Source organism: Delphinus delphis, chromosome 3 (genome assembly GCF_949987515.2).
Source record: "Delphinus delphis chromosome 3, mDelDel1.2, whole genome shotgun sequence".
NCBI classification, from domain to species: domain Eukaryota; kingdom Metazoa; phylum Chordata; class Mammalia; order Artiodactyla; family Delphinidae; genus Delphinus; species Delphinus delphis.
Window position 1 is genome coordinate 89,901,960 of NC_082685.1, and position 27,639 is coordinate 89,929,598.

At 38.4% G+C, this 27,639-nt stretch overlaps 1 protein-coding gene across 4 annotated transcripts in view; it reads left to right on the top strand.

Moving 5' to 3' along the window:
* The window catches only part of GIN1 (gypsy retrotransposon integrase 1), a 28,839-nt gene extending 22,551 nt beyond the window's left edge, over window positions 1-6,288 (top strand). For all 4 annotated transcript variants that reach the window (XM_060009082.1, XM_060009080.1, XM_060009083.1 and 1 more), the window contains one exon: window positions 5,608-6,288. In XM_060009082.1, the coding sequence (XP_059865065.1) occupies window positions 5,608-5,882 (275 nt within the window). In that variant the 3' untranslated portion in view covers window positions 5,883-6,288. The remainder of the gene's footprint in view (window positions 1-5,607) is intronic.
* The last annotated feature ends 21,351 nt before the right edge of the window (window positions 6,289-27,639 follow it).

Sequence of the window (27,639 nt, forward strand, 5' to 3'; positions counted from 1 at the left end):
ATACAAAATTTCTGCTTAAAATGTTGTTGTATCAGGATCTGTTTCAACATTTTGCAATTTGCTCTTGCTGGAGAATTTCTTAAGGAGACCTAACATTTTGCTACTGCTGAACATTTCAGAATCCAATTGAATAGAACAATTTCTAAACAGAGGCAGTACAATTATTGCCTCATGCTTGAATTCTCTGCAGATTATTCTTCCAGTAATACAAAGGAAATTGCAGTATTAGTACTAGTGTATACATATAAGGAACCTGAGATTAATGGGTAAAGTTGTTTTTTCTTATTAATCAAAGGAAGTACTAATCTAGCTATCCTAGAGCCTGGTTCTTGTTTACTCTTTGGTCCGTTTTTGTCTGTTTTTCTTATTTGTAGAAAATTCAAAATAAATGTGATTTCTATCACATATTTTCCTGAAAATCTTCACCTCAAAAGCTGATTTTAAAGAGTCTTTGAATTTAAACTGAATTTAAACCAAACAAAATGTCTTTGAATAGTCATCCCATTCTTTTGACATAAATTTGAATAAGGTATAGCCAAAAGAACTATGAATTTGTCTGCATTGTTTCTCTTACCAGCATTGAGATTTCATAGCTGTATTAAAGTTCACTGTACAAAGCAGATATGCTTCCATTGCGAACTTATCCATTCTTATCTAGAACATAATGTTGAGGGAGCACATTCAGTACTAGGTTGACATTGCTATTTTAAGTAGGCCTATTTGCCTTTTTGTCTAGTTCAGTGCCAGGCACCTTTTCAAGACTAAGTATTTTAACAAGAAATTTTTTGACATACCATAGTGTCTCTTCATAATCGTAATGTTTCCCTTTGAAAGGAAAAATGTTATTGACCCATTATTCTATCTGACATAGATTTTGAGTAGTTTTGTTCTGAGTGGGAATTATTGTGATCAGTTTGTGTCTGCCTCCCCTAAAGGCTTTGGTATGATTGCCCTTCACAATTTGTGAAATGGTTTTTATTCTTTTATAAGTTTCCTATTGCTGCCGTAACAATTTACCACAAATTTAGTGGCTTAGAACAACACAAGTTTATTATCTTACAGTTCTATACTTAGAAATCCAATGTAGGTCTCGTTGGGCTAAAATTGAGGCATTGGCAGGGCTGTGTTCCTTTCTGGAGGCTCAAGAAGATGGTGTTTCTGTGCATTTTCCACCTTCTAGAGGCTGTTCCCATTGCTTGGCTGTGGTCCTCTTCCTCTATCTTAAAAACCAGCAGTGGGGTAGAGTTCTTCTCACATTTATTACATCACTCCATCCTCCTATTCTTCCTTCCCCTTCCACATTTAAGGACTCTTATACTTGGGCCCATCCTGATAATCCAGGATAATCTCCCTGTTTCTCCCTGTTGGTTGGTTAGCAACCATAATTCTATCACTACCCTAAGTCTCCTTTGCCATGTAAGGTAACGTAATCACAAGTTTCATGAATTAGTACATGGCTATCTTTAGGGGTCCGTTATTCTGCCTACCACAATTATGGTCTACATTCGCAAAACAAAATAAAGCTTAGTCCCTATATTAGTATCAAGCCCATGAGCTTGACTTTATTATTAATACACAGTCATCAGTTGGTATCCACAGGGGATCAGTTCCAGGAGCCCTGTGGATACCAAAATCCGCTCATGCTCAGGTCCCTTACATAAAATGGCATAGTACAGTACCCCCAACCTTTATCCCCTACCCCACCCGCACATCCATGGATACGAACCCTGGGATATGGAGAGCCAACTGTAGTTTTAGCAAAGCAGCTCCCTTTGACCTCTAATTATGTAATCTCAAAATTAAAAGTCATTCAGTTCTCTGTGTTAGTATTGGTTATCTATTATGACAATTATGTGTTATGTATCAAATTGTAGTTATTTGTTATTTTATCATAAGAAAAGATCAACTAGTATGGCAATACATTTGTAATAGTTTTAGGATATCAGGCCATGTATAGGATTAGTCAAGACACCTCACTTCACAATAAGAAAATTAATTATTCTGAAACCTTGTACTTTCTATTTGAAAAAATAAATTAATCCAATCACTCAGACTTTTCTGAGGCTTTGGTTTTAACTTATTTTTCTCCCTAGGGAAATTTTAATACTCTTAATCTCATTTTTTTTCTCCTTAAAACTAAATAAGAAAAAGTGTGTCAAAACTGCTGATAACACCTTCCTGAAATGTCTTGAAAATACCTCTGCTTCTAAGAAACTAAAGACTTAAGTATTCAGTCCAGTCAAAACCGAAATAATGCTTTCATCAAACATGTCATAATAGTAACTAAATAAATAGAATGAGAAAATTAAAATAATTAAATTCTATCGTGTAATGTGACTGAGTAGAAAAGTCCTTTAATACGGTTTTGTTTGTTTATTTCTCTGTCTTTTTATCTTGGGTGCAAAAACTTATCTTGTTCTTTTCTGTATCCCTAACTCAGGACTGTTCTAGATCAGTACTGTCCAATGGATATGTAATGCAAAAACTATGTAATATAAAATTTAAAATTTTCTAGTAGCCATGTTTAAAAAGTAGGTGAAAAAAATTTTAATAATATATTTTATAGTTACCCAGTATATTTAAGATAGCATTATTTATTATCTATCTAAGATAGATTATTTCAACATGTATGTAAGGCCTCAAAAATCTCTTTCTGGTAAGTCTTTGGTAATCTTTTTCGAAGTTAAAGAGCATTTCTCTTGGGTCCACTAGATTTAGAACATAGTAGGAATTGAAACATATTTGACCTTTATGAATGAATGAGAATTTTGTTTTTTCCTACACAAAGAAGGCTTGAAATCTCCAGAGTAGTTTTCAATTGCATATAGAGTGATTTGTGTAGAATTTGCTGAGTATAATCTTTATTCTCTACAGTTTTATCACACTAAGTTACTTTAAAGTTTATTTAAAAGAAAGTGTGTGTGTGTGTGTGTGTGTGTATGTATATTCAGATATATATTGGTTACTTTCATATAGAAGCTGTCCTCTTACAAACAGGTGAGGTTGGTAAAGTCCATTTGTTTCTAAGTCTACTGTAATTAGGAGGTGCTTACGCTCAAGGTCTTTGAATGCATTTGCAGGAAATCAAAGTGATAACTTCTAAGAGCTTTACATCTATCCATAGTTTCCCTGTTGATACATGTTTACTGGACATATTTTACTACAATAGACCCGCTTTCTGTATGCAAAAAAATTTTTGAGACAGAAAACTTCCTTCATCAAAGATCTCTGCAAAGATCCAATTTGGAAATACTTTAAATGCTATATTGTAGCTGCTGTCACTAATACATTGCAGCAGTGTACCCTGAACTTATGAAATTCTTCATGGCTTATTAGAAAAATTTCATCAGCAACATTTTTACCATATCTAACCTTTTTAAGTTCTCTTTTAAATTACAACCTATCTTTCTCTAGTATTAACAAGCTAATAGCAGACTTTGATGTTGAAGCTCTAGCAACACATTCTAAAAGTGTTTCAATTTCACTGATCATTTTTTCTTCTTTCCTGCTACTCTTGGGCATAGCACTTCTCATGGGTTGCATGATTTTTGTATCTTTCAGACTGGTTCTCTTGTTCAGCAATACATCCCCTACTAACACACAAAAATCATTTTCTTATCACCTTCAATTACCCATACTTTTATTTCCATCATAAGTATGTATATCTTCTTAACAGCCTTTTCAATCTAATTACTACTTTTGCATTAATAAGAATTGGTGGGGTTAAACTTAGAAAGCCTCTCAAAACTAAAATACCAACTACACTTTGCCTAATGAAGAAGTAAATGGGCAAAACTAAATGTCCATACAAGCCCAAGTCTACTTATGCCATTGTTGGGAGAGAGCATAGCTTTATTTGATCTTTTTTTTAATATTCTTTTTTTTAAGTTTATTTATTTGTTTGTTTGTTTATTTTGGCTGCATTGGGTCTTCGTTGCTGTGTGAGGGCTTTCTTTTAGTTGCGGCGAGCGGGGCCTACTCTGTTGCAGTGCGCGGGCTTCTCATTGTGGTGGCTTCTCTTGTTGTGGAGCATGGGCTCTAGGCACGCGTAGTTGTGGCTCACAGGCTCTAGAGTGCAGCCTCAGTAGTTATGGCACACGGGCTTAGTTGCTCTGCGGCATGTGGGATGTTCCCGGACCAGGGCTCGAACCCATGTCCCCTGCATTGGCAGGCAGATTCTTAACCACTGCGCCACCAGGGAAGTCCTGTTTGATCTTTTGATGTTTGTAAATTTAAAGCTCATAAATGTGTAACTTATAGGGTTGGAATAGATTCAGTTAGCTTTTCACATATTAGTATGAGGATGGGTAGGGTGGAATAATGTTCTGGGATATATTACCAAATTTATCTGCTCTGAGAAACTTTCATTGATCTCTAATCTAAATGGATAATTAATGTTCCTTTTGCTATTTATTAGACTTAAAATTTGAGGATTCTTTAAGGTATTAAAATCTTTAAGAGAATCTGTTAATGTTTTGGGAGAAAATCCAGAAAGAGAAGGCAGGGGTCCAGGAAGTTAATCAGCGGCGGTGGAATAGTTCTTTGTTGTAATGAATTAAAATATTATGTAGGGAGAAATTCTTTTATATAATTAACCTTTATTTATAAAGATGATGCTACTTTGCCATGTGTTTTTCATATTAAGCATTTTTTTCCTGATAGTGATGATAAATTTGCTCAAAATAGAATGAAATGCTGACAGGGAAGATTCCTCGTCTCATTTTAGTATGGATTTAGCTACACCTTTTAAGAGGTCATGAGCATTTTAATATTAAATTAGACTTAAGTAAGCTAAGCTTTTTAATCTAATTCGTTGTAGCCTGCCTACTTTCACATTCCTATTATATAAGCCTGATTCTAGGAACTTAATCTTCATTTTAGTTTATCATTTCATATTGTGACAATTTAATATTATTGCCCTGATATGGATTCTATAAAGACCAGAGAATTATCTAAAGTTGTAAATGTAAGTATTTAACAATTCCATTTGTTAAAATATCTTTCGAGATGTTAATTCACCCAGAAATGCTTTGCAGAAGTATATTAAGAATATCATCAATATCAAAAATATAGTTTTATAACTTTCGTTTTTAATCTATACCATGATTCTCAGCCCCTCACCCACACCTACCACCCACTCCACCCACACCTACCAAACACAGGTCAAGAGAATACTCTGTAATGGCCAAATGGGAAAAGAATCCAAAAAAGAGTGGATATATGTGTATGTATAACAGATTCACTTTGCTGTATACCTGAAACTAACACAACATTGTAAATCAACTATACCCCAATAAAATTTTTTTTTAAATCCTGTAAAAAAAAAAATCCCTTTATATTATTCCTTTTTTTTTTAATTGGAAAAAAAAAGTTTGGCTCTTTTAAAGTCCTTGATCTTTCCTGAATTCTGTATGTATGCACTGTCAAATTCATATGTCATTTTATTCATTCTTTGACATATTTATTTAGGAGATACGAGAACCCACCAGAAATTAATCTTGATAGTTAATTTGTATTACTTGGAATTTTGTTCCTCATTTAACATTATTTAATTTTAAAGTGGTTTAATTATAATTCTAAAAGGCAAACTTATGTTTCTTCTTTCAGACAGTCTTTATCTCTTACAAGGTTCAGTAGTGGCAGATCATGACTACATTGGAATGCCTGAAATTTCAGTCGGAGCATACCAAGCAAATATTCTGGTAGAAGATGCGACTATTGGAGTAGTCGACAATGAATTACTGACATCAAGCAAGGATCGTGAACTGTTAGAATATAGAAATGCCAAAATCTCTCCCTTGATAGAAGATCATAGTACTCTTGAAAAGCAGACTTTTAGTCTCTTGGACTCTTCAAACCAAGTCCTTGAGTACTTAAGTTAGTGAACACCAAAATTCATTTAAAGTGCTTGTTTAGAAAGTATATCTCCTTGAATCTTGTTATCTTTTCCATTCAAAAAGGTTATTTAGAAAAAGTATCTTGACAAACTCTTAATGACTAAATCCTGAAGATTTATTTTATAACTATTTATTTATCTAAAGTTGTGCCTCATTTGAATGTCAGTGCATATATATATATATATATATATATATATATATATATATATATATATGCAAAGGAAGTATATTACATAGATGTCATTTTTTCTTCTAAAAAGAGAACAGGCAAAGCATGCTTGCTTCTTAGGAAGTAAACTAAATTCTAGCTCAAAACTTTGTTTGATATTGGTACCATGTTTTCAGTTTTAATTTTTTTTTTAATATTCCCCCCTTTTAAAAAATGTTTGAACTACCTAGAATTGCATTAATAAATATTTATTAAATGTGATAAATGAAACCTCTTTCTGTGTCATTGGAACGTCTAAAAACAATATTGTAGGAAAAAATTTAGAGTTGTTTAATGGGCTCTTACAGTGTATTGGTAAGTTCACCTTGTTAGACAGGCTCAGGATTAGGATCTGAAACTATATATTGGTTTGAAAACATTTGTGCATTTCCATAGTATATATTAAAGTCAGAAGCATCCATTAATAAGATTTTTTCTTCAGCCTTAAGTAAATAATAATTATAAAATAACTGATATCAAAGATTTTAAACTATAATTTCTATGATAGTTATAACTTTGCTCAACAAATATTTGTTATAAAGCACTTTGAAGAATACTGTGGGAAAAATAAATGCTGTGTGTGCCTTGTCCCCAAGAGAGACATACAGTCCAGTAGGGAATATAGATCATATAAGCCATGTACAACAGTAGTTACAAGTTATGTGCTAAGTTCCATAAGAAAAGTACAAATAATATATTTAGGGAGGAAGAAAAGAAAGAGTTTATTTCTGGATAGGAAACTTAGGCTATTAATGGAAGAAGGATCTTTTGAGCTTGACCCTGAAGAATGAATAGGATTTGGTGAGAGGGTCCAAAAAATTAGAGGAAAACAAATGCACAGAGACAGAAAGTATTGTAATGATTTACAGAAAGGCAGGGCTTTTTGTTGTCTACATTGCCTCCAGTGTAAGGTGAAATGGTAAGGTATGGGGAGATAAAGCTGAAGGGGAAGTAGGAAACCTTGTGGAGGGCTTTGAATACTGTTAGGGGTTGAATTGTGTCCCCCTTCCTCCAAATTCACATGTTGAAGTCATGTTGAAGTTGTAAACCCTAGTACCTTAGAATGTGACCTTATTTGGAAAAAAGGTTATTGCAGATATTGATTAGTTAAGATGAGGTCATGTTGAAGTAGAGTGGGGCCTAATCCAGTATGACTGATATCCTTACAAGAGGGGGAAATTTGGTCATAGAGTCAGGGAGAATGCCATGTGAAGATGAAGGCAGAGATCGGGGTGATTCATCCACAAGCCAAGGAATGCCAGAGGTTACCAGAAAACCACCAGAAACTAAAGGAGAGGCATGGAATAGACTCTTCCTCAGAGCCCAGAGAAGGAAGCAGCCCTGTCAACACCTTCATTTCAGCTTTGTAGCCTCCAGAACTGTGAAACAGTATCTTTTCTTTAAGTCACCAGGTTTGTGGCACTTTGTTACAGCAGCCCTAGCAAAGTAATATAAATACCTAGTTAAATTATTTTTTATTTTCTGAGACCCATTGAAGGTCTTTGTATAGGGAAGTGTCATCAGGACTATGATTTAGGAAGCTTAATCTGGCAACTAGTAAAGAACTGATTAGAGGAGGAGAGAAGCAAAGCATGGAGGATTAGTTATGACTTTGAAGTGATGATGAATAATAGGAACCTGAACTATTCTAGTAGCATTAGTAATAAATGGAGCATATCTCAAGATCTACAGAATATCTCATATTTTTGGCATCAACCATACTGAACAGTGATATTGAAAATAGAAACCTGAGGTGAGGTATTACAGTTACTCATTTAAGAAAGGTTAAATTATGTTTAATATAGGCTAAAGTAAAAGTGATTGGAGGAAAGAAATCAAGGACTCCATCTTATACCACAGACAAGTGAATTCCAAGTAGAATTCCAGAAACAAACCTTTAGAAAACAGAAGCTGAACCAAGATGGCGGAGTAGAAGAACGTGCTTTCACTCCCTCTTGTGAGAACACCAGAATCACAGCTAGCTGCTGGACAGTCATCGACAGGAAGAAACTGGAACTCACCAAAAAGATACCCCACATCCAGGGACAAAGGAGAAGCCACAATGAGACAGTAGGAGGGGCGCAATCACAGCAAAATCAAATCCCATAACTGCTGGGTGGGTGACTCACAGACTGGAGAACACTTCTACCACAGAAGTCCACCCACTAGAGTGAAGGCTCTGAGCCCTACGTCAGGCTTCCCAACCTGGGGGTCCAGCAACGGGAGGAAGAATTCCTAGAAAATCGGACTTTGAAGGCTAGTGGGATTTGATTGCAGGACTTTGACAGGACAGGGGGAAACAGAGACTCCACCTTAGAGGGCACACACAAAGTAGTGTGCGCATCGGGACCCAGGGGAAGGAGCAGTGACCCCAGGGGAGACTGAACCAGAACTACCTGCTAGTGTTGGAGGGTCTCCTGCAGAGGCGGGCGGTGGCTGTGGCTCACTGTGGGAACAAGGACACTGGCAGCAGAAGTTCTGGGAAGTACTCCTTGGCGTGAGCCCTCCCAGAGTCTGCCATTAGCCCCACCAAAGAGCCCAGGTAGGCTCCAGTGTTGGGTTGCCTCAGGCCAAACAACCAACAGGGAGGGAACCGAGCCCCACCCATCAGCAGTCAAGCGGATTAAAGTTTTACTGAGTTCTGCCCACCAGAGCAACAGCCAGCTCTACCCACCACCAGTCCCTCCAATCAGGAAACCTGCACAAGCCTCTAAGACAGCCTCATCCACCAGATGACAGACAGCAGAAGCAACAAGAACTACAATACTGAAGCCTCTGGAACAAAAACCACATTCACAGATAGACAAGATGAAAAGGCAGAGGGTTATGTACCAGATGAAGGAACAAGATAAAACCCCAGAAAAACAACTAAATGAAGTGGAGATAGGCAACCTTCCAGAAAAAGAATTCAGAATAATGATAGTGAAGATGATCCAGGACCTCAGAAAAAGAATGGAGGCAAAGATAGAGAAGATGCAAGAAATGTTTAACAAAGAAGAAGTAAAGAACAAACAAACAGAGATGAACAATACAATAACTGAAATGAAAACTACACTAGAAAAAATCAATAGCAGAATAACTGAGGCAGAAGAACGGATAAGTGACCTGGAAGACAGAATGGTGGAATTCACTGCTGCGGAACAGAATAAAGAAAAAAGAATGAAAAGAAATGAAGACAGCTTAAGAGACCTCTGGGACAACATTAAATGCAACAACATTCACATTATAGGGGTCCCAGAAGGAGAAGAGAGAAAGGACTCGAGAAAATATTTGAAGAGGTTATAGTCAAAATCTTCCCTAACACGGGAAAGGAAACAGCCACCCAAGTCCAGGAAGTACAGTGAGACCCATACAGGATAAACCCAAGAAGAAACACACCAAGACACATAGTAATCAAATTGGCAAAAATTAAACACAAAGAAAAATTATTGAAAGCAGCAAGGCAAAAGCAACAAATAACATACAAGGCAACTCCCATAAGGTTAACAGCTGATTTCTCAGCAGAAACTCTACAAGCCAGAAGGGAGTGGCATGATATACTTAAAGTGACGAAAGGGAAGAAGCTACAACCAAGATTACTCTACCCAGCAAGGATCTCATTCAGATTTGATGGAGAAATCAAAAGCTTTACAGACAAGCAAAAGCTAAGAGAATTCAGCACCACCAAACCAGCTTTACAACAAATGCTAAAGGAACTTCTCTAAGTGGGAAACACAAGAGAAGAAAAGGACCCACAAAAACAAACCCAAAACAATTAAGAAAATGGGAATAGGAACATACATATCGATAATTACCTTAAACGTGAATGGATTAAATGCCCCAACCAAAAGACACAGGCTGCCTGAATGGATACAAAAACAAGACCCATCTATATGCTGTCTACAAGAGACCCACTTCAAACCTAGGGACACATACACTGAAAAGTGAGGGGATGGAAAAAGGTATTCTATGCAAATGGAAATCAAAAGAAAGCTGGAGTAGCAATACTCATATCAGATAAAATAGACTTTAAAATAAAGAATGTTACAAGAGACAAGGAAGGACACCACATAATGATCAAGGGATCAATCCAAGAAGAAGATATAACAATTATAAATATATATGCACCTAACATAGGAGCACCTCAATACATAAGGCAACTGCAAACAGCTGTAAAAGAGGAAATGAACAGTAACACAATAATAGTGGGGGACTTAAACACCTCACTTACACCAATGGACGGATCATCCAAAATGAAAATAATAAGGAAACAGAAGCTTTAAATGACACAATAGACCAGATAGATTTAATTGATACTTATAGGACATTCCATCCAAAAACAGCAGACTACACTTTCTTCTCAAGTGCACACAGAACATTCTCCAGGATAGATCACTTCTTGGGTCACAAATCAAGCCTCAGTAAACTTAAGAAAACTGAAATCATATCAAGCATCTTTTCTGACCGCAACGCTATAAGATTAGAAATGAATTACAGGGGAAAAACCGTAAAAAACACAAACACATGGAGGCTAAACACTACGTTACTAAATAACCAAGAGATCACTGAAGAAATCAAAGAGGAAATCAGAAAATACCTAGAGACAAATGACAATGAAAACACGACAATCCAAAACGTATGGGATGCAGCAAAAGCAGTTCTAAGAGAGAAGTTTATAGCTATACAAGCCTACCTCAAGAAACAAGAAAAATCTCAAGTAAACAATCTAACCTTACACCTAAGGAACTAGAGAAAGAAGAACAAACAAAACCCAAAGTTAGCAGAAGGAAAGAAATCATAAAGATCAGAGCAGAAATAAATGAAATAGAAACAAAGAAAACAATAGCAAAGATCAATAAAACTAAAAGCTGGTTCTTTGAGAAGATAAACAAAATTGATAAACCATTAGCCAGACTCATCAATAAAAAGAGGGAGAGGACTCAAATCAATAAAATTAGAAATGAAAAAGGAGAAGTTACAACACCACAGAAATACAAAGCATCCTACGAGACTACTACAAGCAACTCTATGACAATAAAGTGGACAACCTGGAAGAAATGGACAAATTCTTAGAAAGGTATAACCTTCCAAGACTGAACCAGGAAGAAATAGAAAATATGAACAGACCAATCACAAGTACTGAAATTGACACTGTGATTAAAAATCTTCCAACAAACAAAAGTCCAGGACCAGGTTGCTTCACAGGTGAATTCTATCAAGCATTTAGACAAGAGCTAATACCCATCCTTCTCAAACTCTTCCAAAAAATTGCAGAGGAAGGAGCACTCCCAAACTCATTCTATGAGGCTACCATCACCCTAATACCAAAACCAGACAAAGATACTACAAAACAAGAAAATTACAGATCATTATCACTGATGAATATAGATGCAAAAATCCTCAACAAACTACTAGCAAACAGAATCCAACAACACATTAAAAGGATCATACACCATGATCAAGTGGGATTTATCCCAGGGATGCAAGGATTCTTCAATATATGCAAATCAATCAATGTGATACACCATATTAACAAATTGAAGAATAAAAACCATATGATCATCTCAATAGATGCAGAAAAAGCTTTTGACAAAATTCAACACCCATCTATGATAAAAACTCTCCAGAAAGTGGGCATAGAGGGAACCTACCTCAACATAATAAAGTCCTTATACGACAAACCCACAGCAAACATCATTCTCAATGGTGAAAATCTAAAAGCATTTCCTCTAAGATCAGGAACAAGACAGCGATGTCCACTCTTACTGCTATTATTCAACATAGTTTTGGAAGTCCTAGCCTCGGCAATCAGAGAAGAAAAATAAAAGGAATACAAATTGGAAAAGAAGAAGTAAAACTGTCACTGTTTGCAGATGACATGATACTATACATAGAGAATCCTAAAGATGCCACCAGAAAACCAGAGCTAATCAATGAATTGGGTAAAGTTGCAGGATAGAAAATTAATGCACAGAAATCTCTTGCATTCCTATACACTAATGATGAAATATCTGAAAGAGAAATTAAGGAAACACTTCCATTTACCATTGCAACAAAAAGAATAAAATACCTAGGAATAAACCTACCTAGGGAGACAAAAGACTTGTATGCAGAAAACTATAAGACACTGATGAAAGAAATTAAAGATGATACAAACAGTTGGAGAGATATACCATGTTCTTGGATTGGAAGTATAAATATTGTGAAAATGACTATACTACGCAAAGCAATCTACAGATTCAATGCAATCCCTATCAAATTACCAATGGCATTTTTTACAGAACTAGAACAAAAAATCTTAAAATTTGTATGGAGACAAAAAAGACCCCCAATAGCCAAAGCAATCTTGAGGGAAAAATACGGAGGTGGAGGAATCAGACCCCCTGACTTCAGACTATACTACAAAGCTACAGTAATCAAGACAATATGGTACTGGCACAAAAACAGAATGATAGATCAATGGAACAGGATAGAAAGCCCAGAGATAAACCCATGCACCTATGGTCAACTAATCTATGACAAAGGAGGCAAGGATATACAATGGAGAAAAGACAGTCTCTTCAATAAGTGGTGCTGGGAAAACTGGACAGCTCCATGTAAAAGAAAGAAATTAGAACACTCCCTAACACCATACACAGAAATAAACTCAAAATGGATTCAAGACCTAAATGTAAGACCGGACACTATAAAACTCTTAGAGGAAAACATAGGAAGAACACTCTTTGACATAAATCACAGCAAGATCTTTTTGATCCACCTCCTAGAGTAATGGGAAAAAAAAACAAAAAAAAACAAATGGAACCTAATGAAACTTAAAGTTTTTGCACAGCAAGGAAACCATAAATAAGATGAAAAGACAACCCTCAGAATGGGAGAAAATATTTGCAAAGGAATCAACGGACAAAGGATTAATCTCCAAAACATATAAACAGCTCATGTAGCTCGATATTAAAAAAACAAACAACCCAATCCAAAAATGGTCAGAAGACCTAAATAGACATCTTTCTAAAGAAGAAGACATACAGATGGCCAAGAGGCACATGAAAAGCTGCTCAACATCACTAATTATTAGAGAAATGCAAATCAGAATTACAATGAGGTATCATCTCACACCAGTTAGAATGGGCATCATCAGAAAATCTACAAACAACAAATGCTGGAGAGGGTGTGGAGAAAAGGGAACCCTCTTGCACTGTTGGTGGGAATGTAAATTGATACAGCCACTATGGAGAACAGTATGGAGGTTCCTCAAAAAACTGAAAATAGTATTACCGTATGATCCAGCAATCTTACTACTGGGCATATACCCAGAGAAAACCACAATTCAAAAAGACACATGCACCCCAATGTTCATTGCAACACTATTTACAATAACCAGGTCATGGAAGCAACCTAAATGCCCATCGACAGACGAATGGATAAATAAGTAGTGGTATGTATATACAATGGAATATTACTCAGCCATAAAAGGGAACGAAATTGGGTCATTTGTTGAGACGTGGATGGATCTAGAGACTGTCATACAGAGTGAAGTAAGTCAGAAAGAGCAAAACAAATATCGTATATTAATGCATGTATTTGGAACCTAGAAAAATGGTACAGATGAACCGTTTTTCAGGGCAGAAATTGCGACACAGATAGAGAGAACAAACGTATGGACACCAAGGGGGGAAGCCATGGGGGGTTGGGTTTGGTGGTATGCTGAATTGGGTGATTGGGATTGACATGTATACACTGATGTGTATAGAATAGAACACTAATAAGAACCTGCTGTATTAAAAAAAAAACAAACAAAAACAAACACCTTAAGAAAACATAGTTGTCTCAAACAGTGATACCTATCCTGCTCCTATTAGCAGAACAAAGTTCATGATGGAGTCATACTGAACTCTCTCTGGTAAATATAAGTGGTCAAGTGCCCTTTTCTTGGCTCAAATAAAGTGACTTTTCTTCAGTGATCATCTGACTCAAAGTCTTTTTCCATTGTAACAGGGTAATTAGTAATGAATCATTTTAGAATTACAATTCCTAAGCATTTTTTTTTTTTTTTTTTTTTTAGAATTCTATCTCCTCTAAATACTTTCTCATCAAACAGACCTTTATCCTGTGTGCACTGGTCATGCTGGGTTACACCAGGTTGTGTCTACAAACCACCCCAAAATCTTAGTGGCTTAAAATAACAGAGTGTTATTTCTTAGCCACCCTCTTGGTTCATTAAGCATCCATTTTCATCCTCACTCCAAGATGCAGGCTGAAGGAACCTGAGTACTGGAATACACCAGTGACCATGGCAAGGGGAGAATACGGTGAACTGAGCACTAGCTGTGAAAAGACTTGGTGTGTAATTATGCACATCCTTCCTACTCACATAACAAGGGTAAAACCTAGTCACACACTGCTAATGGGTACAGGTTTCTTTTTGTAGTGAAAACAATGTTCCAAAGTTAATGGTGCTGGATGCATAACTGAAAAACTACTAAGATCCACTGAATTGTATTCTTTAAAAGGGTGAATTTTATGAGAATTATAGCTCAATAAAATTGTTATAAAAAGAGTCTAAACCAAAGTTTTAAAAAAAGAACTAGCCACATAGCCACACCTAATATAGTCCTACTATATTCCTTGAAGGAAGAAAACTAGAATATAACTGCAGTAACTGCCATACTCGTCTTTGTTTGCAAATTCTATTAAAGGCCACCTATGATGAAAGTTATTTTTATTTCCTGATAGCGAATATAAGCTATTCAAATAAAATGCTGATTTTTTACTGAAATCTCAGGATTCTAACGTAGAGATTCCAAATACAGATGTTATGTAAACAAATAACAAATTATATACATATACATAATCTTGTCTCTAATGTTTGCAGGGCCCTGTCAAGAGTGAAAATGGATTTCAATATACCATATACCTAAATATTTAGAAGTTATAAATTGAGCTAATAAACTATTCCTACCTTGGCAAATGTGCCTTAAGGTTCCTAGAATTCTTGGACTCTTCAAGCTTCACACTAATGAGTGGCAAAGCAGGGAGAGCTGGTCATAGAGAGTTCTTTGTCTCAACTCCATCCTCTCCCAAGAACAACTCTCCCCGCTCCATTGCTGCCCCTCTCCCCCATTCAAGCTCCTGCAGATGCACCCTTTGACCAGCCCAAGCCTTTGGGATGTGCTCTCCACCTCTCTGTCCACCGCCTTAGGAGGGAGGCCTTTGAAGAGGTTCTCCAGGAGGGGAGGGGCACATCCCTGAGCCCTGTGATCTTTTCACCCTACAGGGAGGAACATATGCTCAAGGGGGACAGAGCCTAGCCCTCAAGCAAAGGGTCGAGAGTGAGGTCCCTCTTGCCTGGATTTAAGCGAGGTTTTCTGTAAGTATATAGTAAAATTTTGACCAAAAAAATTCCAGTGTCTTTATGAGGTTTTATATGCCACCTTCTGGTATTTTTATGAACACTTCAAACCATGATATAGAAAGAAATGGAAATGCTAAGCTATAATAAAGGAAAAAAATTTTTGAATAATTTCCTCATTTGAAAAGTTATTTTTAAATATCATAATTAACATTCCAAGTGTAAATTTTTTCTTATATCACCATCTTTAAAAAAGAAGTAACTCACTAAGATTTACAAAATAAAACTTACTAGATATTTAGTTATGGGATTCATTCATACACTCAGAAAAGGTATGTATTAAATGTCTACGATGTCCATGTACTGTTTTGGCACTGAGGATATATCAATGAGAAACAAATATCTCTGCCCTCCTAGAGCTTGCATTCCAATAGAATAGTGACCAGTAGTTCTTAACGAATACATTACTTACATCCAATCTTAAAATCTCATTGATAGCCTTTTGCACAGACATCTTGTTGGGATCCCGACCTTAAGCCTCTTCCACTTATTTTTTGACTGTGTAGAAAGTTCTGTTTTTGTTCAGAGGTCTAAAAAGGACTGGGCCACTTCCAGCTGGAGTTTCTAACCATTATGATTAGTAATTAAAAACAAAATAAACATTTAAAAAGCAAATTTTTTCCAAATTTTTGTTTTCCACAAATGCATCTGTTGATTGAGAGGGAAATGCCAGCTTTGTGCAATGTTACAATTGATATTAAACAGGCAAGGATCAATTCAATGTCATCAAATTAGAAAGTATCTAAATTGGTAGATTGCCCTGAACATGAGGACCAGATCAAATGGTTCTCCTGCTTCCTCTAATCCCTCAATTTCCTCCTCTCTCCCCTTTCTTACTTCCTCACCCCCCATTAATACTAGTTCCTGGGCTTCCCTGGTGGCGCAGTGGTTGAGAGTCCGCCTGCCGATGCAGGGGACATGGGTTCGTGCCCTGATCCGGGAAGATCCCACATGCCGCGGAGCGGCTGGGCCTGTGAGCCATGGCCGCTGAGCCTGCGCATCCGGAGCCTGTGCTCCACAACGGGAGAGGCCACAACAGTGACAGGCCCATGTACCACAAAAAAAAAAAACTACTTCCTTTGTGTACTCACCCAAAACTTGTTTAGAAGTTAAGGAGCATTGGGTCCAGGGGACTTCGCTTATCTGACCGCCTCACTGTCCACACATTGAAGTTCCTTGTGAAGAGCTCATAGTGAGGAAAGCCATTTCCTTGGCCTGGTGGGTAGCTGGAGGAGACCAGATAGCCAATGACCACTTCACTCCCTCCTCTCCCCCCACATCCCAATGAAGCCTCTGTTAGTTCTGAGAAGAGGTCCCAGGAAATGAAGTGACGAACAGAAGAGAAATGAAAGGAAAGGGAATCTGACTTCCTTCCTTCCTGTGTATTATTTTGAAATAGAGGTGAAGAAAAAAATACTAAATGGAATGGTTCTCTTCCTCCAATATGTTTTCCTACTGCATTGTAATATATAATCTACAGTCTCTGGATTTCTGGAGAGTGTTTTATTCTGGGTTTTTGCTCTTTCCATTTAGAATTTCATCCTTACAAACAGATGCATATATTATTCAGTTAACAATTTTATGTGGTAAATAAACAGTGATAAAATAATCATAGTGGTGGTTTATATTACTTGGTCATAGCTAGAAACAAGTCAGTGGCAAATCTGCCTAGACTTTGAGAATAGGACTTACAGTCAATCCCCTGTTAAGCCACACTGATCACAAACTATGTTTAATAATCACTAATTCTACCTGAGGTAGCTAATATGTTATCAGTTAAAAGGGTAATGATTTCTTTTTATGTAATGTGGAAAGTCATAAAATCAAGAATATATAAAAACTCTTGTAACTCAACACACAAAAAGACAAGAACCCAATTTAAAAATGGGCAAAAGACTTGATTATACATTTCTCTAAAGAAGATATACAAATGAGACACCACTTCACACTTACTAGAATGGCTGTGATAGTTGGGGGGAAAAAAAAAGGAAAATAAGAAGTGTTGATGAGAATGTGGAGAAATTGGAAACCTTGTATATTGCTGACAGGAATGTAAAATGGTTCAGCCACTATGGGAAACTGTTTGTTCCTCAAAAAGCTAAACATAGTATTACCATATGACCCAGCAATTCCACTTGTAGGTATATACCCAAAGGAATTGAAAACAGGGACTGGAACAGATAAGTGTATGCCAATGTTTATTGTAGCATTATTCAATAGCCAAAAGGTAGAAACAGCCTAAGTGTCTATCAACAGATGAATGAATAAATAAAATGTGGTATATACATGCAGTGGAATATTATTCGGCCATCAAAAGGAATGAATTTCTGAATAATGCTACATGATTGACCCTTGAAGACATTATGCTAAGTGAAATATGTCAGACAAAAAATGAAAAATATCGTATGATTCCACCTACATGAAACATCTAGAATAGGCAAATTCATAGAGATAGAAAATAGATTAGTGTTTACCAGGGAATAGGGGAGGGGAAATGGGGAGTTGATGATTAATGACTACAAGGTTTCTGTTTGAAGTAATGAAGACATTTTGGGAATTGTAGTAATGGTTGCACAACATTGTGAATGTAATTAATGTCACTGAACTGTACACTTAAAATGGTTACAATGGCAACATTTATGTTATATATATTTTACCACAATTTAGAAAAATTAATAATGTAATATACCAAAAACTACTGAGTTATTCACTTTAAACTGGTGAATTGTATGGTATGTGAATTATATCTTAATAAAGCTGTTTTTAAAAGTTTGTGGGATGTAGCTCAAATTGTGCTTAGATGAAAATTTATGACCTACATGATTATACTGGAAAAAAATAAAGGCTATAAAGTAATGAGCTAAGCATCAACTTAATGTGGTATAAAAAGAACAAGTGAATAAGCCTAAAGAAAATAGGTTTGAAATCATGAACATAATAGAAATTAATGGAATAGAAAATAAGCCTATGACAGGATGAACTGAGCCAAAATTTCTTTTCTGAAAACACTAATAAATTGAGACAAACCTAGCAAGTTCTAATTAAGAAAATCTTAGAGAATTTATAAACAATATTGTGATATAAAAAGGGTCAGAACCACATATAATGCAGATATTTAAAAGATAAATGATATTATAACTTTATTCTAATAATTTTGAAACCTTAATAAAACTGATAAATTATAGAAAAATTTAACCTGCAAAAGTGGTTCAAGAAGAAATAATAAGCCATATGATTTTACCAAACATTTATAACAAAATTTAAGGAGTACATAATTTTAATCTTACACCAATTATTCATGGTGCAGAAGCAGAAGGACTGCTCCTTAAATCTTTGGCATGAGGGTAGCATAATCTTGATACCAAAATCTGCAAAGGACAGAATGAGAAAGGAAAATAACAGGTCATTCTCCCATGAACACAAAGACCTAAAAATAAATTAGCAAACCAAATCCAGTGACCTATAAAAATATGCATTATGACCAAATTGAGTGGATCCCCAAAATGCAAGTTTGGTTTAATTAATGACTGCATTTCTAAGAGATCTGGCAAAAAAGAGATGAAACACACAAAACATTTTAACTGAGGAGAATTTAAGGAACTATTTAAAGATTAATGGAACCCACAAGGGATGGTGGGACATTTAGTAACTAGCAATAGCCAGAAACCTCTAGGCTTGAAGGGGCAAAGAGTGAAAATGTCCACTGAGAGACGAATTCATGGAAAAGAGTTTAACCATCAGTGGTGGTAGTCATAGAGGAAAGCAACCTCTGCCAGAACAATACAAGTTAGAACAGTAACAATCATTGTTAAAACTGTGACCATAGCAGGGTACAACCCTCCCGTCTCCTGCTAGAGCCTCTCATTTGTTAGCCCCCATAGGAAGTCAGTGTCAGGGAGCTTGGGGATGCAAGCAGTTAAGATCAGCCTCCTAGGGAACAGAGCAGAAAAGGGCAGAGAATGGATGTTGGCATGTGATTTGAGAAGAACAGGCAAAACCACATGATCAGATGTAAAAAAGAAAAGTCACATAATCATCTAGTTAGGTGGCAAACATTTTCCGTAAAGAGCTTAGCTAGATAGTAAATATTTTTCAGCTTTGCAAACCAAACATTCTGTTGGAACTACACAATTCTGCCATTGTAGTGTAAGCAGCCATATATACACACTAAACAAATGGGTGTGTCTGTTTTCCAGTAAAATTTTATTTCCCCCCAAAAAATTGTGGACTGGATTTGGCCTGTGGTGTAGGCGTTTGTAGACGCTTGATCTAGTAGATGCAGAAAAAGTATTTGCTGAATGTTAACATCCATGTGAAATTAAAAAAAAATTCTTGGCAAACTCAGAAGGGCATTTCCTTATCCTGGTAAAGTGTATTTTATTAAGAAAACAACTATAGTAAGCATTTATACTGAATGAAGCATATATTAAAAGGATTCTCTTTAAGATCATGAACAAGACAAGATTACTACTATTGTATTGGAAGCTATAGCCAGCATATTAAGGCAAGAAAAGGAAAAGTTATAAGAATTAGAAAGAAAACTAATCTTGTTTGCAATAGAAATAATTATCCACCTAAAGAACTAATATAAGTAAATATGAAAAAGATACCCTAATATAAAAATGGGCAATAGTCTTGAATTGGTACTTCATAGAAGAGAAAGAGAACGGCTCCTACAAGTATCTTTTGTTTGCCCCTATATACCAACTTCCCACTGTTCTTCACCTTGTGCTCCGCCCAGGATCCTGGCCTCAGCAGAGTTCCAGGTGGATTTGGCCAATGGGGATTCCTGGCAAAAGATCAGAAGGAAGGAGGAAAATGAGGTTGAGATATTTGTTCTTCTTGTCCGCGTCCTCATTCTGGCTGTTACTTTCAAGAAAAGGCCCCTGCTTTACAGTACTCTACTCTTCTGGGTTTCCAGTAACCTCTTCTTCCTCTGGTCCTTTGGGATCTAGGTGTGGAGTTAGGTCTATTGGTAACAGTCTGGGTTTTGCCTACATCCCACGCACATCTTTGTGCTTAGTCCCTTTGATTATGCTAACTTGTCATTTGTTCACTGTTGAAATCCAGATACAACCAATAAACACATTATAAGATGTTCAATCTCATTAATAGCCAGAAAAAAATGCAAATTAAAACCATTATTAAAGATGATTTAAAACCTACCAGATTGGGGATAATTTAAAATATTAACAAGGATGAGAACAGACAATACAATTATACATTATTGGTGAGTGTATAAATTGATACAACCATTTTTGAAAAAACAATTTAGTATTATATAGCAAAGTTGAAGATGCACAAGCCTATAATCCAGCAATTTTGCACCAGGAGCCATGTTCAAGGAGGAATTTTTGTAATAGCAAAACATTGGAAACAACATAGATATCTATCAACAGAATGGATAAGTGGATTGTGGCTTATTCATACAATGGAATACTTAATAGCAATGAAAATGAATAAATTACAGGTACATAAAAAAGCATGGAGGAAGTCAAGAACACAAAAGGGAGCAGAAAAATCAGCTTAAAGAAGGTGAGACATGGGCAAAGATTTGAAGAAAGTGAGAAAAGGAGGCATGTGCATATCTGGGGGGAGAGCATTCCAGAGGAGAAGAAACAGCAAGTGCAAAGGTGCTGAGGTGTTTGTGTTTGGTGTTTTGAGGAACAGCAAGGGGCCCAGGAGACTTAGAGTAAGAGGGAATACTGTATAACAAAAGATCAGAGAGGCAAAGGGGTAGAATAAGTTGTTTCAGGCCTTGTAGGCCATTGTATGGAATCTGTTTTTAGTGTGAGTAATATGGTAACTCACTGAAAGTACTTGAGAAAAGTGACACGATCTGACGTGTTTTTAGATAATCGCTTTGGAAGCTGGAATGAAAATGGACTGAGAAAGGGCGATGGAGGACTGAGAAGGGTTAGGAGGATGTTCCAATAATTCAGGTGAGAGATGACATGGCACTGGTAGCAGTGGGGTGTGGCGAGAAATGCTTAGTATCTGTTATATTTTAAAGCTAGTTTACATGGAATTTGCTTATATTGAATGTAGGTATCTAGAGGAAGACAGGAGTCTGTGATGACTCTAAACTTTTTAGGTTTGCATAACCAGAAGGATGGAGTTGCCACTAAATGAGATGAGGAAGAGTTTGAAGAGGTGGGTTTGGGAAAGAAGAAAGAACTTCAGTTTTGAACATGTTGCATTTGAGATAAACATGCAGATGGATATGTTGGGTAGACATTTGGATATAAGAGCCTGAAGTTCAAGAGATAGGCATTCAGCATTCGTTTATGCACATTTCAGAACTCTCCAAAATAAAACTTTAATATGCGTCCTTTTGAGAGACCAAGACATTCTCTTTGCTGCAGAGAACTGCACTTGCTGTCGAGCCACCACACTTCTCGTTAAATTATTGCTGAGGCAGCAATCCAAAGCACCTGGTGATTGATTACACATACTTGATGGCATTATTTATACTACCTGGCAGAGCAAACAGATGCTTAAGCAAGGTTCCTAGCTTTATGAATGACGGCAGCAGAGCATTCAACTCCCTTCCCCCTTTTGATGGATATAGCTGATGCTAATATCACATTTGAGGGACTACAAATAAAGCAGGTAAGTTCTCAAGAATCTCATTCTCATCCGCCAGTGGAAACTGAATGAGGCAGAACATTAGCCTCTGCAGCAACTTATTATTTTGCCATCACATAGTACTTTGTCTTTCCTAAGGAATTTGCAATCCAATGTAATTTACATAGAATTTCTGAAGTTGTTCTTACATCATTTTCCTATTTCCAACTCAATTTGCATTTGAAAACTGGAGAGAGAAATTTTTTCCCCAGAATAAAGATCAGATTCTTTGGAATATCTTCTCAAACTTGAAGTTATTCACCCTTAATTCTAATCTTCCTTGTAATTCCTGTCAGTGAATTATAGATTCTAAAAGTCTTAGCATTGTACATAATTTTACTAAGATACCTAAATTATCAAGGTCACTGGGATACAGGGCTTTGCTGAAGCAATAAGACATTTCTGTTCACTCAGAGGAAGACAGTGTGTTTGGCTCCAGTGGTAAAAGGGTTTCATTCGAATTGTGATCAATGACTGGAAGGTCATGTACCACTAGGGAAGACAGAGTGGGCAGTGAAGGCAGCACAGCAGCAGAAAGAAGAATATTTTCTGTTCTCCCCACACACCTCGTTAGCTCTTTCCATAGTTAGCTTCACATCTCTCCCCACTAAGAGGCCTCTTGGGCTTTAGGTTTCCAATCTCACAGACTGAGTCTCCCTGAGCTGAGAAAGCTAAAGTAGGGAGTAGATCTGCCTGATGGTGGGATGCAGGGGCTGGGGGCACGGTTTAATCCATGGCAAAAGGACACCACCTGGCAGGGAGATTCTGCTGTGGGACGACACAGACTTCCAAGGAAAAATCACCCCATATCTGTGAGCCTCTCCCTAAGCAAGGAAGGCAATGTTGCAGGACACCTTGGGGAAAGGTATAGAAAAGCAGACCATCCGCAGATGTTTCCACCAGTGTAGGTTAGGTAATTACTTAACTAGGCCCCTGGAAAGAGTTGGAATAATTCAGTATTCAAAGGAGCCATGACAGTTTGTGGAAGCCAAGAATGCATTTCCACGTGGCCCAGCTGTAACTGGGAGTTTTCAGGCCTTGGAGGTGGACAGGGATTTATCTGGCTTGAAGGTTATTGGACAGTTTTTTTTTCTTTTTTAAGAGCTTTGTTGAGATAGTTTACATACCATACAATCCACTCATTTAAGGTGAAAATTCAAAGGCTTTTAGCATTCAGAGCTGTGATTTTAGTCATGTAATACAGAAACTCTAACTGTAAACAACTTGAAACCAGCTGTCTGAGGGGTGGCAGTAAAGAGCAGAAGAGAGGGGTGCCTGCTAGCTGCACTCCCCTGTTTATTATTCCTCCTCTTTTTCCTCTTCTGCTTCCCCGGAATCCATGCCCATCTCTTTGTAATCTTTCTCTAGAGCTGCAAGGCCCTCTTGGGCCTCAGAGAGCTTTCCTTGCTCCAAGCCTCCCGCATCTTAGCAGTGCACAAAGGTTTGCTCTGTGTGTCTAAGATCAAACTTATGGTCCGGGTGGGTCCAGGCCTCGGCGAGGGCAGTGGTGTCACTTTTATTTTTTAAAATGGCAATAGATAAGCATTCAGTGACTTTTGAATGGCATTATGTATGTATGTTTATTTTTGCCTCCTTAAGTGTTCATGTAAAAAATAGCAAAGCAATTTCACAATTTTCTGTTTTCTGGTTAGAAAACAGCAGTTAGAGAAGAGCAGGCATGGATACCGTCAGTATCTATGTGACACCTGACGTTTCAGATATTTTCAGATACCTGCTTGGCATGTATTAAACTGCACCCTGGGGCTTCCCTGGTGGCGCAGTGGTTGAGAGTCTGTCTGCCGATGCAGGGGACACAGGTTCGTGCCCCGGTCCGGGAGGATCCCACATGCCGCGGAGCGGCTGGGTCCCTGAGCCATGGCCGCTGAGCCTGCGCGTCCGGAGCCTGTGCTCCGCAACGGGAGAAGCCACAACAGTGAGAGGTCCGCGTACCGCAAAAAAAAAAAAAAAAAAAAAAAAAAAACTGCACCCTGCAGGCTTGCAAGCCTTGTAGTTGCACAGCCTCGAGACTGAAGTAAGAGCTCAGAGACAGCGACAGTGACAGCAACATCAATGGTTTATTGGATGGGAGATCTTACTCGTCTGAAGCAAAAAGGTCCTGGAGTGACCTCCCCACGGTATACAGCAGGCAGAACACGGCAGACTCCTTCTGGGAGAAAGAGGCTACCATTTATAGAAGGAATTGATGCCAGTTCGGCTCATCAGTTACCAGAGAAACCGGCAGCTAGGGGCATGTCCTCACAGACCCCTCAGGTTAACAAGTATCACAAGGGCAGATGTTTCTCTTTAATAAACTAGCAGGTGGAGCCACCTGGCCTAAGGATTAGAACAATCACCAGCTTGGGCAGGGGACAAGCACGTTCAAGTGCGTAGGGACTGGTGGAGCAAGGGATGTACAAAGAGCAAGGGCACAGCTGTCTTGAATGACCTGACTGTATACTCCACCCATACAGACCCTGCATGACCCTTACAATCTTGGTCCAACCCTCTTCCTCGCTACCCCTGGAGTCAGTTATGTAGAGGTGCACTGCAACCAAATACCACAAATGCAATACAGGTAATAGCAGCTAAAGAGTATCAAGAGTTCAAGAGCCAGGTGCTTACTGAGTCAGTTTTTCACAGAAGTTCAGAGGACGACACCAACATCTCACTGTAGACTCCACAATCAGATTCATTTCACAGTGAGGCCACTGTTCTCACCCAGTCAGAAGAAATTCCCTCCACTCAGACTAGGGATGAAATGGGAGATGTTTAACAGGCACAATGCAGGGAAGATCATGACCATTAAGTAAAAAAAATAGCGGTGACCACATTCTGAGATAATACCACCTCGTGTGTCGTTTTTGTCCTGACCTGCAGAACCGTCCCGCCTGTTCACCCTCGGAGCCCACAGCCCAAGCTGAATCCTGGACAGGCAGTGTAATATAATGGTGCCTTTCTCCAGTAGAGGGCCTGGATTAATTACTTTAGCAGTCTTAGGCGAGGCTGGTAGAACACCGGTGAAATCGGTAAATCTCTTTCTAATCCTCTTCCCCACAGGGCAGCAAATCCAAACCACCGGGGACTCACCTGCCGGTCCCAGAGCCATTTTTTTTTTTTGCGGTACGCGGGCCTCTCACTGTTGTGGCCTCTTCCGTTGTGGAGCACAGGCTCCGGACGCGCAGGCTCAGCGGCCATGGCTCACGGGCCCAGCCGCTCCGCGGCACGTGGGATCCTCCCGGACCGGGGCACGAACCCGTGTCCCCTGCATCGGCAGGCGGACTCTCAACCACTGCGCCACCAGGGAAGTCCCCAGAGCCATTTTATAATGTGTTCCCCTGCGGGTAGCTCCCGTGGCAAGGGCAGAAGTGAGCTATTGTCCCGACTGGTAGTCGGCAACGGTCTGGTGGTCAACAGCTGAACTTGGCTGGTGTTGACTAGTTGCCTCTGGGTTAACACGGCCTAGGCACTGGGATGATTGCTCCTGGATGTTCAGTTATAGCTCATACGGCTTGAGTTAGCCTCCTGGTCCACACGTTGAGAGATCAGATTTCTGGCTCACTCTTAATTTAAGTCCATTCATCCTTTTGATTATCTAGCAGCAGTGGGGTTCTAAGGCAGGTGGAAATGCCAGTGTATGGCTTTTTTATCAGCTCATTCCTGAACTTCATGGCCTGTGAAATGGGCTCTTTGGTCACTACTGATGTCCATTGGGGTCCCCTATTTCACACATAGCTGTTCTAGACCCGGAACAGTGTTGTTTTCCCTTGCTCCAGGACTCGGGTAAGCGTTTTGTAATGTCTTCCACCTGTTTATGATGCATTGTAGACTGCATATAGCTGTTGTTCCGTCACACTATATGGTTGCTCTGTCCCCCTCCATAGCTGGGATCAGAAACCCAAGAGTACTCTTTTTATTATTTTGCTCTCAGAACAGGCCCCAACCAAACCTTTCGGGAAAACTGGTCACGTCAAATACACAAGCCTGTACCTGAGTTAATATCGCTAAAGCCTGTGTCTGTAATTGTTTAAGGGTAATGGGCTGGGGGTATCCAGGTTCTTGCATTTTGTCTGTACTCACCAGCTATCCCGCTGCAGTCAGATGAGTGCAAGGCTCCGAGGTTAACAGGATGTCACCAATATAATGGAAGAGAAAGACATCTCTCATGGTAGACAGCTGTCACAGGGCCCCATATGCTAGTGGACGGCCACCTCTGAATTACCCCTGCAACCTTCCATTCTCCGTCCTTATTTCCCGACAGCTTGGTGCTCACGGGAGTTTCCCCGGCCTCCTGGCTGGCTCATTAGTTGTTGGGCTGCACCCCGCAGGCCTGCAAGCCTTTGTAGTTGCCCAGCCACAAGACCAAAGTAAGAGCCCAGAGCCAGCGACAGAAACATCAGTGATTATTGGACAGGGGACTCTTACTTGTCTGAAACCAAAGGTTCTGCAGCAACACGCCTACTGTGGACGGCTGGGGGCAAGCAGCATATGGCAGCAATCTATGCTACTTGGGAAGAAGGAGGCTACCAATTATAGGGGAATTGATGTCAGGTTGGCTCATCAGTTACCAGGGAAACTGGCAGAGGGGCATGACCCTCACAGCCCCTCAGGTTAATGTCCATCACCAGGGCAGATGTTTCCCTTTAATAAACTAGCAGGTGGAGACGTGTAAGTGAAGCAGGCACTGGTGGAGCAGGGGATGTACAAAGAGCAAGAGAACAGCCATCTTGAGTGGCCTGATTGTACAGCATGATGTAGCCATAAAAACTAGATGACTAGCAGCATTTTAAATTATTCTTCTTGAAGACAGAGCCGTCATTCACTGAATAGCACCTCTTTCATGAGTGCAAAAATCCATGCAAAATTTTTACTAAGTTTTACCACCAGATGTCAGCCGTTCACTGCACTGGTAACAACTACCCTGAAGCAATCTTGAGGAGACATCTATAAATGTGGATGTCTCTTTCATTGCTCTTTCCCTCTGTCTCTCTTTCACCCCTTCCTGCTAATGACTGTCAGTCTATCAATCAATCATCTATTGATCTAGCATCAATTTATTTACTTGTAATGCACATATTTATTTTTATCTATCTAAATAATAAAAGGGATATACTAGGTATTTTAAGAAAAGTAACATGACAAACAGTTTAACTATTTACATATACAAATGTGAAAACTTCACTAAAAACATTTTCTAAACTTTGGTCTGTAATTCAGACTCTTTTCAGCCCAGGAACTGTGGGACCAATGCAATGTTTTGCAGCCTTTGTTTTCAGAACATACTTTCAGCTGTCACCTGGAAGTTTTGTTTTTTGGAACTTTTTTTAGATTCTTGTTGTTACTCTGGAATTATATTCTTATTGAAAAAGTATCAACAATATATTGAGAAAACCATACAATACTTGATTTTTAGAAAGGCTCTAGGGTGTTTGATTAAAAAGCTATTGGAGGGCTTCCCTGGTGGCACAGTGGTTGGGAGTCCGCCTGCTGATGCAGGGGACGTGGGTTCATGCCCCGGTCCAGGA